The 12,597-nt window shown below is 42.5% G+C and overlaps 1 protein-coding gene across 5 annotated transcripts in view; it reads left to right on the top strand.

The window, feature by feature from the left end:
- Positions 1 to 12,597, top strand: part of LOC139163624 (aurora kinase B-B-like) — a 90,754-nt gene that overhangs the window by 72,356 nt on the left and 5,801 nt on the right. For 3 of the 5 annotated variants that reach the window (XM_070744534.1, XM_070744537.1, XM_070744536.1), the window contains exons 2-5: positions 3,533 to 3,595; positions 4,347 to 4,404; positions 6,973 to 7,164; positions 10,369 to 10,507. In XM_070744534.1, the coding sequence (XP_070600635.1) occupies positions 3,592 to 3,595; positions 4,347 to 4,404; positions 6,973 to 7,164; positions 10,369 to 10,507 (393 nt within the window). In that variant the 5' untranslated portion in view covers positions 3,533 to 3,591. Of the gene's footprint in view, positions 1 to 3,530; positions 3,596 to 4,346; positions 4,405 to 6,972; positions 7,165 to 10,368; positions 10,508 to 12,597 lie in introns of all 5 variants that reach the window. The other 2 variants (XM_070744535.1, XM_070744538.1) reach the window with 2 other exon arrangements.

A 12,597-nucleotide genomic window follows, 5' to 3' on the forward strand; every position in this document is an offset into this window, starting at 1 on the left:
ATACCTGTAGACTGCTATCATGTCCGCTCTGGCCCTCCTTTTTCTCTAGGCTATCCATGCCCAGTTCCCGCAGTGTCTCTTCGTAAGTCTTGGTTTCTAGACCCCTGATCATTTTGGTTGCTCTTTTCTGCACCTTCTCCAGAGTTTCAATGTCTCTTTTGAAGTGTGGTGACCAGAACTGAACACATTACTTCAGGTGTGGTCTGACCAGGGCGTAGTAGAGTGGTATTAAGACTTCCCTGGTCTTGGAGTGTATTCCCCTGTTGATGCAGCTTAGGATTGTGTTGGCTTTTTGGGCTGCTTCTGGGAGACCTGATTTAATTAACTCTGTATCTTTTGATATGTGAATTAGGTCTGCGTAACTTATTTGGGGGTTTGCTAATTTTAGTTGATTAGTTTCAGCTTGACTGTCGAATATCTGGTGGAGATACTGATTCTTACACCATTGTAGATTCTGTTAACATTTTGAGGGAAGATGGAAACTGTATAAAGAATAAAAGTACCGCACAAATCCCAGCGAACGATTAGGTCCCACAGAGTTGGCCTTCTCCGGGTCCCGTCGACAAAACAATGCGGTCTGGCGGGACTCAGGGGAAGAGCCTTCTCTGTGGTGGCCCGGACCCTCTGGAATCAACTCCTTTCGGAGATCAGGACCGCCCCCACCCTCCTTGCCTTTCGCAAACTCCTAAAAACCCAATTTTGCCACCAGGCATGGGGAAATTGATTCCCCTTAGCCTCTCCGTTTTATGTATGGTTTGTTTGGGTTGCATGAATGTTTTTAATCAAGGGCTTTTTAAACTGTTCTGCTTTTTTAATCATTGGGTTTGTATTTTGTGTTCCCGTTATGAGCCGCTCCGAATCTTCGGAGAGGGGCGGCATTATTATTATTATTATTATTATTATTATTATTATTATTTATTAGATTTGTATGCCGCCCCTCTCTGAAGACTTGAAGACAAATCTAATAAATAAATAAATAAAACAATAAACAAACATATTTGGATATAAAACCCCACACTAGCCAGTTATAGCACTGCATTGCATTGGCATCTTTCGGTCTCAAAAACCATATTATCATGCTCTGGACTGCCCAGAGCATGAAACTTGGTTAGGTTAGTATGGAGCAGGGATAGGCAAACATCAACAGTCAAAAAACCGTTTGGACCCAGTTTCCCACAGAGAAACGACTCTGGGAGCCACAAAACCTAGGCGGGCGTGGCCAACCTGACATCACTTACTCCCACCCAGTCACATGACCTCCCCTTGCCACGCCTACCCAGCCAATCATTAGGATACTATGGAGGATACAGATCCTCCCTCTCCACATCCCTGAAATAATCCAATGGAATGGCAAAGGCCAATATGATTGGTTCCAGCTACATCACAGGAGTTATCAGAACATGGCTGTACATAGTCACAAACTGCTTCCTGGACTCTGGCTCCAGATTTTCCCACTTCAAGCATGGCCCTCTGTTCAATGCAAATGAGGACCTTTACAATGGAGAAACTACTTGCAAGCCAACATAACCCTGTTTATGCAACCCACTACCTAACATCCATGCAGAGTACTGACACAAATCCAGGGTAATTGATGTATATCTAATAAGCTATAAAGCTTTCTGTCAGCGCCCCAAATAGCATCTGAGAAAAAATCAGGTTCCAGTCCAATTCCTTCACTCAAGGTTCGATTTATTAACAGAGCCATGTTGGTCATGCCCAGAGGTGGGCAGCAGGCAGGACAGGGTGGAACGCAGTTCCACCGGCGGAAATGAAGATGCGTGCACAGCTCCAGCTGGTCAGTAGCTGTCATTTCCTGGATTACTGGTCTCAGCTCGGTTCTCCTTTTTTCCCCTGCTGCTGCTGCTCCATCTGCTCTCCTTGCCTTTTTCCTCTTTCCTCCTTCCTGGCCTCAGACAAGCTTCCCTCTCTCCTGCCCAGCTCCCCTCCAGCCTCACGCGGCCACCTCCTGCCTGAGGTGCAAGCAGAAGGCGTGGGTGTAAGCCGTGCTGGAAGTATTTATGCTTCTGGCAGCACCCGTTCGCCTAGCTACCCAGCCTGATGTGGGGGGGCAACCCAGGAAGGAGAACGCAGGAAACACGAAGCAAATTGTCACCCCAGTGAGCGACACTGGTAAGGTTGTAAATTGAGGACATAACAGTTCACTTGAACGATAATGATCATTCAAGCCACTCCCACTTGATCACATGGCTGGAAAGCCACTCCTACCCAGTCATATGACCATTAAGGCACACCCACAAAATAAGCCACACCCACATTGTGGCAGTAAAAATTTTGGCTGCCCGTTACTGGTCACGCCATCTTCATTCCTACCCAGGTTAAGGTTCATCCTACATCCCCACACCCGCAAGTCCATCACGAGACCCAGTCCGGGGCAGGGATTACACCAGCTTCTCCTTTATTTCAGTTGATGCAGAACAAAAGATACCTTGGAATTTGTTGTGTCTAGTAACTTTTTATTTATTTATTTATTTATTTATTTACTTACTTACTTACTTACTTACTTACTTACTTACTTACTTACTTACTTATTGGATTTGTATGCCGCCCCTCTCCGTAGACTCAGGGTGGCTAACAACAGTAATAAAAACAGCATATAAAAATCCAATATTAAAACAGTTAAAACCCTTATTATAAAACCAAACATACATACAGACATACCATGCATAAAATTGTAAAGGCCTAGGGGGTAAGAGTATCTCAGTTCCCCCATGCCTGGCGGCAGAGGTGGGTTTTAAGAAGATTACGAAAGGCAAGGAGGGTGAGGGCAATTCTAATCTCTGGGGGGAGTTGGTTCCAGAGGGCCGGGACCGCCACAGAGAAGGCTCTTCCCCCGGGTCCCGCCAAGCGACATTGTTTAGTTGACGGGACCCAGAGAAGACCCACTCTGTGGGACCTAACTAGTCCCTGGGATTCATGCAGCAGAAGGCGGTTCCAGAGATAATCTGGTCCAGTGCCATGAAGGGCTTTCCCTCTCATGCTCTACCCCCCCCTCCGAGGCCCCTAATGCTAAACTACTATGGCAGGCCAAAGCCTCTGAATCCACACGATGGCTTCGGCCTGACACTTTCACAGTATCAATCAGGGTGAAATCTACTTAACTTCCCTACCAGTTCGGAAGTGTTATCATCACATCCTATTTTTGACCTTCTACGCATGTGCAGGAGGCTTTGTGCCTGCACAGAGGGTTTACCAGGAAGTAACAACATCTGGTGGGTGGATGGAGCCTCATGCTGTTGCCGCCACTATAGAGAGTTATAACCAGGAAGTAAAATGTCCAGGCAGTTTGGCGGAGTCTCGCTCTGCCACCGCTACCAGTTCGTCGAACCACATACCACAGCAGCTACTAGCATACACGATGCGTACAGAACCGGCAGAGCAGAAACCTTTTCAAAGAAAAACCAGAAAGTCCAGTTGCCTCTTGAAAAAGCACCTTTGGGACAACCATGATCTGGATGATTGAGAAACTCCATGGACATAAGAAGCTCAGTAGTTCTTCTTTCTCCATTCATAGGTTTCAGGGAGGATTGTCTCCAAAAATCAAGAATCTCCTAAAAGACAAAGAAAGAATCAATGGGTAAGTTACTATAGGTGTTGTGTGACAATTTAATCAGATCCGGGTAATTTATTGTATTTAAGTATACTAATTAGTATCTTATGAAGTAATAACTGCCTCCAATAACTTTAATTTTGTTTTACTTAATAGAAAGAAAATATATGGGTTATTTCTTGAGCAATAGTTACACAAATGTTAAAATTAGTCTGTCGGTTTTGTTTCCTTCTTTTATATTTTTTTCACACTGTCTTCTCCTCTGCCCTCCATTTCATTGTATTGATCTTTTATTTTGGTATTGGCTCTCACTAAGTTCAATCATATTCTTACACTCTTGTGGTTCTCTTCCTCCTAAAGCATAGAAAATGTGCAGCAGAACACGTAGCTACAGACTTTCTCTTGAATATTTGAGTATCCAGTGAACATGAATAAACGATAATTCAGAATAGAGATATTAATAGCTACCTAGCTACGAGCTTTAAAGGAGGACTAGTAAAGTATGGAGAATATGCAGCTATCAATTATCATGAGGACTATGATCATATCATCACTGTTCTTGGACACCATAAGCAAGTAATGCTGCCATATATTTGAGGAATTATCCTGCCAAATCTGCGGTTATTGAGGTTAGGGAATGCTAAAGCAGAAAGGTTTTGACTGGAACCAAAGTAGACCTCTAATATAATATATCGTCATATGCTGACCATCACAAATGAAAGCTGTTTAGATAATAAAGATTGATGTGTCCCTAAACCCATGCAAATTTGTTTGGCAGGGGATAAAAGTGAATCAAAAGCAACTACCAGCGATGCCCCTGATTCTCAACCTCCCAGGTAACTATTAAGAAACTGCAGATAGGGAAAAAAATGTTGCATGAATGAGCTTCCATATTTTAGAGGTGGTTTACTTTCTGGCTGGAAAATGTATCTCTGTACAGCACAGACATTTTATGTTTGCTCTTCATTCTTGTGGTACCAATTGTTTCTTTACAGATCAATTGGTTCCTTTCAATAATGTACTTTTTCAGGCTGTTTCATATTTAGTATTCCATTTGGGCCACAATTAATCTGCATCATATTATTTTGGAGTGCCTTTTTATTATTGTTCCACCACCATAATAAGGTTTACTTAGGCCACTTCCTCACTTGTGCCTTACTAGCACAATGTGTTTCTGATGGTGTTCATCCATTGTGTTCAAAGAGGACCTTGACATCTAACATAGAAACAAAGAAGACTGACGGCAGAAAATGATCTCATGGTCCATCTAGTCTGCCCTTATACTATTTCCTGTATTTTATCTTACAATGGATATATGTTTATCCCGGGCATGTTTAAATTCAGTTACTGTGGATTTACCAACCACGTCTGCTGGAAGTTTGTTCCAAGGATCTACTACTCTTTCAGTAAAATAATATTTTCTCATGTTGCTTTTGATCTTTCCCCCAACTAACTTCAGATTGTGTCCCCTTGTTCTTGTGTTCACTTTCCTATTAAAAACACTTCCCTCCTGAACCTTATTTAACCCTTTTACATATTTAAATGTTTCGATCATGTCTCCCCTTTTCCTTCTGTCCTCCAGACTATACAGATTGAGTTCATTAAGTCTTTCCTGATACGTTTTATGCTTAAGACCTTCCACCATTCTTGTAGCCCGTCGAACAGGTTGTGGACTGTCCTCAATGTGTACGCAGGTGGCTGGTAAGGCCTATACGGGCATGAAACGTTCTGCCACATGTTGGGTAGCACCATTGTCACAGCATTTGCCGCTTTGGCTTTGCAGATTTGGGTTTTTGACAATGCCATATTGTAAGGGACTGTTCATCTACTGTATATCAGTGTTTCTCAACCTTTGGCAATGCCACAATTTGTAGATTTCAACTCGCAGGATTCCCCAGTCAGTATCCCCAGTACAAGTCGAACCTCCCTAAAATATCTCATGTTTCTTATTTATTTATTTTTTAATCTCTAGGAAAATCGGACAAATGTATCTTGAAACTGTTTGGGTGGAAATGTGTAAAATGAAATACTATTTCAATTTGTATCTCATCATTTTATCCATAAGGCAACTAACAAATATAATTAATAACTATGCCTGATCTCCTCCATATAATGAGTCCATAGTTCCATCTTGGTCAGTTTGCTCACTACCATCCTGCAATCAAAGTCCAGAGAAAGACTGCTAAGATGACAAAAAGACTGGAAATTGAAAGACCTAGATAAGTTTAATTTGAAGAAGGTTGAAAGGGGACATAATTATCTCTTCAGATATGTCAAAGGTAGAGGGTCCAGATTTATTCTCATTTGTTCCAGAAGCTGAGATTCGAATCAGTGGAGGGGGGACCCTTTAAGCATGTAGAAACAGATAGGACATTTAAAAAATCTTCTCAATGTTGTGGTTAGCTCTGGCCCAGCTCCTGCCCCAAGGACTGTGGATATTGGGGAGACATCCACATGCCGCAGGCCTGTTTTGCTCCCAATGGAATCTGATGATGAAGGCTCCTCTGACCAAGAAGACATGAGTGACAGGGAGGAGGAGAGTGGGGCAGACAGCTCAGAAGGAGATCAATTATCTAGCTCCTCCTTGGATTCGGAACAAGAGTTAATGATACAGCCACGCATGCGGAGAGCGATGCATAGGCAGCAACAACTGAGAGATTATTATCAAAGAAAATGAGGCCACCTGTGGTTGGGTGGGGCTGTGGTAATTAGTGAGGCTGCTATAAAGAGCAGCCTGTGGGTTTGGCCATTGTGGAGGATTATCTGATTGTTGCGTTTCGTGCCTGCCTTGCTGACTTCAACCTTTGTGTCCTGATTCCCCCCCCCCTTTGAAACTAAACCAGAGCAAAGTGTGTTTCACTTTGTGAAAGAAGAAGGACTGTGAATTACCTCACAGCTGCAAGCTAAGTATCTCAGAACTGATAAGGGACTTGTACAAATTACCAGTTTGTTTGGAGATGAGTGCTCTTTGCTATACAAAAAGAGTGCTTAGTTTATTTGAATTTTCGGTATAAAGAACATTGTTTTGATTTTTCAAACGTGTGTGTGTGTGTCTGAAATTTGTATCTGTAAATTTTCGGGAGGATTCTACCAGAGAGCTCGACAGAACACATAGTAAGAACTGTCACTCGTGGAACACAATAGTTCCTTTATTTTCACGGGAGATTTTCAACCAGAGGCTGAAAAATCATCTAACAGGCATGGCGTAGTGTTCATGGAGCTGGACTTCATGACCACTGAGTTTCCTTCCAATGCTTTTTTGACAGCTAGCTCAAAGTATGATGAAAAAAAGATCAGTAAGGTAGATAGTTAATAGAAATGTTGAAGATCAGCCCTGGCGAGGGTTCGTCATATTGGTCTGGTTGGTCAAGAAAGCATTATTCCTTTTCATGTCATATTTACAGGAAAACATGGGACAGAGGAGACTTTGAATTCGGCAAACCTCTCGGCAAAGGGAGATTTGGAGCAGTCTACTTGGCCAGAGAGAAAAAGACTCACTTCATCTTGGCTTTAAAAGTCATGTTCAAGTCTGTCTTGGAGAAAGCCCAGCTGGAACATCAGCTTCGAAGAGAGATAGAAATCCTAAGTCATCTCAGGTAGCCCAGCTGGAATGGGATAGAAACATAGAAACATAGACGTCTGAGGGCAGAAAAAGACCTCATGGTCCATCTAGTCTGCCCTTATACTAATTTCTGCATTTTATCTTAGGATGGATATATGTTTATCCCAGGCATGTTTAAATTCAGTTACTGTGGATTTATCTACAACGTCTGCTGGAAGTTTGTTCCAAGGATCTACTACTCTTTCAGTAAAATAATATTTTCTCATGTTGCTTTTGATCTTTCCCCCAAATAACCTCAGATTGTGTCCCCTTGCTCTTGTGTTCACTTTCCTATTAAAAACACTTCCCTCCTGGACCTTATTTAACCCTTTAATATATTTAAATGTTTCTATCATGTCCCCCCTTTTCCTTCTGTCCTCCAGACTATACAGATTGAGTTCATTAAGTCTTTCCTGATACGTTTTATGCTTAAGACCTTCCACCATTCTTGTAGCCCGTCTTTGGACCCGTTCAATTTTGTCAATATCTTTTTGTAGGTGAGGTCTCCAGAACTGAACACAGTACTCCAAATGTGGTCTCATCAGCATTCTATATAGCGGGATGGGATGGATGTTGAGCTCTTAGTTGGATGGAGTTATCCTTGTCCTGTTGCCCCTTTAGCTGTATCCTTTGGAACTAGACCATTGGGAAACATGGCTTTAGAAACAGTTACTTGAAATATAAACATAGAGCATAGCTTGAGGCAAAGCATAAATTTTAGCATACAGCCAAAATCCACTGCTCATCCTCTCTTTGGAGCAACATAGTCGGTATTCCCAACGGTTGAAAAGATACACATTAAGATCTGTGCAGAACAGTTTTGACATTGCTTCAAGATCTGGATGGTATCTTTATTCTACCACTATTCTGCTTCAATGTGAAAGCTCCCTACGAGACTAGACTTTCAATCCTGGGCCTAGAAAGTTTAGAACTAAGACGCCTTAAACAAGATCTAAATATTGCCCACAAGATCATATGCTGCAAAGTCCTGCCTGTCGGCGACTACTTCAGCTTCAACCACAACAACACAAGAGCACACAACAGGTTTAAACTTAATATTAACCGCTCCAAACTTGACGGTAAAAAATATGACTTCAGTAACCGAGTTGTCGAAGCGTGGAACTCATTACCGGACTCCATAGTGTCATCCCCAAACCCCCAGCACTTTACCCTTAGATTATCTATGGTTGACCTATCCAGATTCCTAAGAGGTCAGTAAGGGGTGAGTACAAGTGCACTAGAGTGCCTTCCGTCCCCTGTCCTATTGCTCTCCTATATCTCCTATTCCTTTCTTCTATTCCGATATCTCTTCTTCTATTCTTTCATTGATATGTTCTATTCCTATATCTTCTTTTCTATTACTTCTTAGATATATTTTACTATGAGTATCTCCTCTATAACCTTCGTCATGTATTTTACTATGTGTATATAGATATATACCCACTAAAACCCTCATTGCATATTGGACAAAATAAATAAAATAAATAAATAAATAAATAAATGAATGAATGAATGAATGAATGAATGAGTATTCAGAACAAAGCAGCATAGCGACTTTGAAGTGAAGTGCCACTCCGCTGCTTCTTACTCAAGCTTTGAAGCAAAACTTCCTTTAAAAAAAAATTGTACTGCATTAAAACTTTGCAAATTTTGGAAAATGCTATAAGGAGATAGGCGGAGAAGTTAATGAGAAGAAGAGGGAAGTTCTTCTTTGCTGTTTCCTCCTCTTCCTTTTTTTCTTTTTTGTTCTGTGCTTTTCTTTTTCTTTCCTTTTTTGCTTTATCTTTTTATTCTATTATTATGATTATTATGATTATTATTATGATTATTATGATTATTATGATTATTATGATTATTATGATTATTATGATTATTATGATTATTATGATTATTATGATTATTATGATTATTATGATTTATTAGATTTGTATGCCGCCCCTCTCCGCAGACTCGGGGCGGCTCACAACAATAACAAAGACAATATAAGAACAAATCTAATAATTTAAAAAACACTAAAAACCCCATTATTAAAAGCAAACATACACACAAACACACCATGTATAAACTGTATAGGCCCGGGGGAGATGTCTCAGTTTCCCCATGCCTGACGGCAGAGATGGGTCTTAAGAACTTTACGAAAGGCAAGGAGGGTGGGGGCAGTTCTAATCTCTTGCGTCTTCACATCTATATTTACCTTATCTACTTAGTGTAATTTTCTACTTTCTGTTTTATGTTTCTTTGTTTTCTTAATTTTTTATAGATTTCCTTTTATTTTGTTTTTATTCTTTTTATTTTTAATTTTATTTATAAAGGAATTAGTAATTAGGTTTGTAATTTGATTAATTTGGCAATATTTGGTGATATTATTTGGCTTATTTTTTCCCCCTTGGACTACGCTACTGCAAGATTTTTTCAAATGTTTTATTTTTCGGGGGTATCTTATTAATAGCCGTTAATTATCTGCAAAGGGCATTTGACTATACATGAAAATTGATATCGAAGTGATTAGGAGAGATTTGAAACATTTCAGCCTACTCAATGTGAGACACTAATACAGTGGTACCTCGTGATACGAACCCCTCGCCATACGAACAATTCGAGATACGAACCCGGGGTTCGGAAATTTTTTGCCTCTTCTTCCGAACTTTTTCCATCTTACGAACCCGCCGCCCGAACCCCGAACCCAGAAGTTCAGCAAAAGTTCGGGTTCGGGTGGCCGCCGAGAAGTCCCGCCGCCCGGCTGTCACCTTTTGAAACAGCCGGGGGGCTTCTCGGTGTCCTCCTCAACCCGAACGCCAAACCTGAACTTTTGCCAAACTTCCGGATTCGGCGTTCAGGAGGCCGCTGAGAAGCCCCACCGCCCAGCTGTCGCCTTTTGAAACAGCCGGGGGGCTTCAGCCGGCCAGGAAGGACGTCTTTGTGACGTCAAAGCTCCGCCCATGGAATTCCCTATTGGTATTCCCCACCTCCTTTCCAGCCTCCCGACCGGCCCGACAGCTCCTCTATGAAATGGTAATTCAACCCCCCAAAGGTATCCCGACCCCTAGGTTGAAAACCACTGCCCTAATCTTTGTTGGCTATCCTTGGGACAGAAATGTCTTATCAACACTCCTTTCCAAAGTCAGTTTTCTTAATAAGCCCTTTCACAGTTTTCACCTTTTTTCCCTCTTCCCCCCACCCCCTCCCATGCTCTCCCTAGACATCCAAACATTTTAAGAATGTATAACTACTTTCATGATCGGACACGGATTTTTCTGATGCTGGAGTATGCTCCAGGGGGAGAGCTCTACAAGGAGTTACAAAAAAACGGTCGATTTGACGATAATAGAACAGCTACGGTAAGTACTACCCTGTTAGATTATTATTATTGTTGTTGTTGTTGTTGTTGTTATTGTTATTGTTTATTAGATTTGTATGCCGCCCCTCTCTGCAGACTCGGAGCGGCTCACAGCAATAACAAAAGAACAATGTACAACAAATCTAATATTTAAAAATATCTAAAAACCCTTATTTAAAAACAAACAAACATACACACACACAAACATACCATGCATAAACTATATAGGCCTGGGGGAGATGTCTCAATTCCCCCATGCCTAACAGCAGAGGTGGGTTTTAAGGAGTTTACGAAAGGCAAGGAGGGTGGGGGTAATCCTAATCTCCAGGGGGAGCTGCTTCCAGAGGGTCAGAGCCACCACAGAGAAGGCTCTTCCCCTGGGTCCTGCCAGACGACATTGTTTAGTCGACGGGACCTGGAGAAGGCCAACTCTGTGGGACCTAACTGGTCGCTGGGATTCGGAACATATTTTGTCAGAACCAAGATGTAAGAAAAGCATGTGTTAAAATCTAAATTTATTTATTTATTTATTTATTATTTAGATTTGTATGCCGCCCCTCTCCGCGAACTCGGGGCGGCTCACAACAAAAATATAAACAATCGTACAAATCCAAATAGATTCAATAAATTTAAGTATTTAAAATAGTTTTAAAAAGAACACCACTATATTAACAAGCACACACACAAACATACCATACATAAATTGTACGTGGCCGGGGGAGGTGTTTCAGTTCCCCCATGCCTGACGACAAAGGTGGGTTTTAAGAACTTTACGGAAGGCAGGGAGAGTAGGGGTAGTTCTAATCTCCGGGGGGAGTTGGTTCCAGAGGGCCGGGCCGCCACAGAGAAGGCTCGTCCCCTGGGGCCCGCCAACCGACATTGTTTAGTTGACGGGACCCGGAGAAGGCCCACTCTGTGGGACCTAATCGCTGGGATTCGTGCGGCAGAAGGCGGTCTCGGAGATATTCTGGTCCGATGCCATGAAGGGCTCTAAAGGTCATAACCAACACTTTGAATTGTGACCGGAAATTGATCGGCAGCCAATGCAGACTGCGGAGTGATGGTGAAACATGGGCATACCTAGGTAAGCCCATGACTGCTCTCGCAGCTGCATTCTGCACGATCTGAAGTTTCCGAACACTTTTCAAAGGTAGCCCCATGTAGAGAGCGTTACAGTAGTCGAATCTCGAGGTGATGAGGGCGTGAGTGACTGTGAGCAATGAATCCCGGTCCAGATAGGGCCGCAACTGGTGCACCAGGCGAACCTGGGCAAACGCCCCCCTCGCCACAGCTGAGAGATGGTTTTCTAATGTGAGCTGTGGATCGAGGAGGACGCCCAAGTTGCGGACCCTCTCTGAGGGGGTCAATAATTCCCCCCCCCCCAGGGTAATGGACGGACAGATGGAATTGTCCTTGGGAGGCAAAACCCACAGCCACTCCGTCTTATCCGGGTTGAGCTTGAGTCTGTTGACACCCATCCAGGTCCCAACAGCCTCCAGGCACCGGCACATCACTTCCACCGCTTCGTTGACTGGGCATGGGGTGGAGATGTAAAGCTGGGTATCATCGGCATATTGATGATACCTCACCCCATGTCCTTGGATGATCTCACCCAGCGGTTTCATGTAGATGTTAAATAGCAAGGGGGAGAGGACCGACCCCTGAGGCACCCCACAAGGGAGAGACCTCGGAGCCGACCTCTGATTGGATTAATTACAAGGAATTGTCTTTGTCTGAGAAACCAATGATCCCAGAATTGGGCAATCGAGATTGGGATAGTGCAACCAATCTTGCTCTCCTTGACCTCTCACTAGCCTTCAATAATGTTGACCATTGTATGCTTTTGAGTCAGCTATGGGGGCTGGGGCTGGGTAGCATGCACTCACGAGAAGAAAACTGCTTGGTGTGAAAGATTTATTTATTATTTATTTTATTTTATTTATTTATTCATTTGTCCAATACACAAATACATAGGAAGAAAAATAGACATGTGGTAATATATATAAGGGTAAAAGTGAACTTAGAGGGTGAACTTCAAACACCCTTGAAAATGTCCAAAGATATTTCACCAGAAGAGCCCTTCACTCCTCC

Source organism: Erythrolamprus reginae, chromosome 3 (assembly GCF_031021105.1).
Source record: "Erythrolamprus reginae isolate rEryReg1 chromosome 3, rEryReg1.hap1, whole genome shotgun sequence".
In the NCBI taxonomy this organism is placed as follows: Eukaryota; Metazoa; Chordata; class Lepidosauria; order Squamata; family Dipsadidae; genus Erythrolamprus; species Erythrolamprus reginae.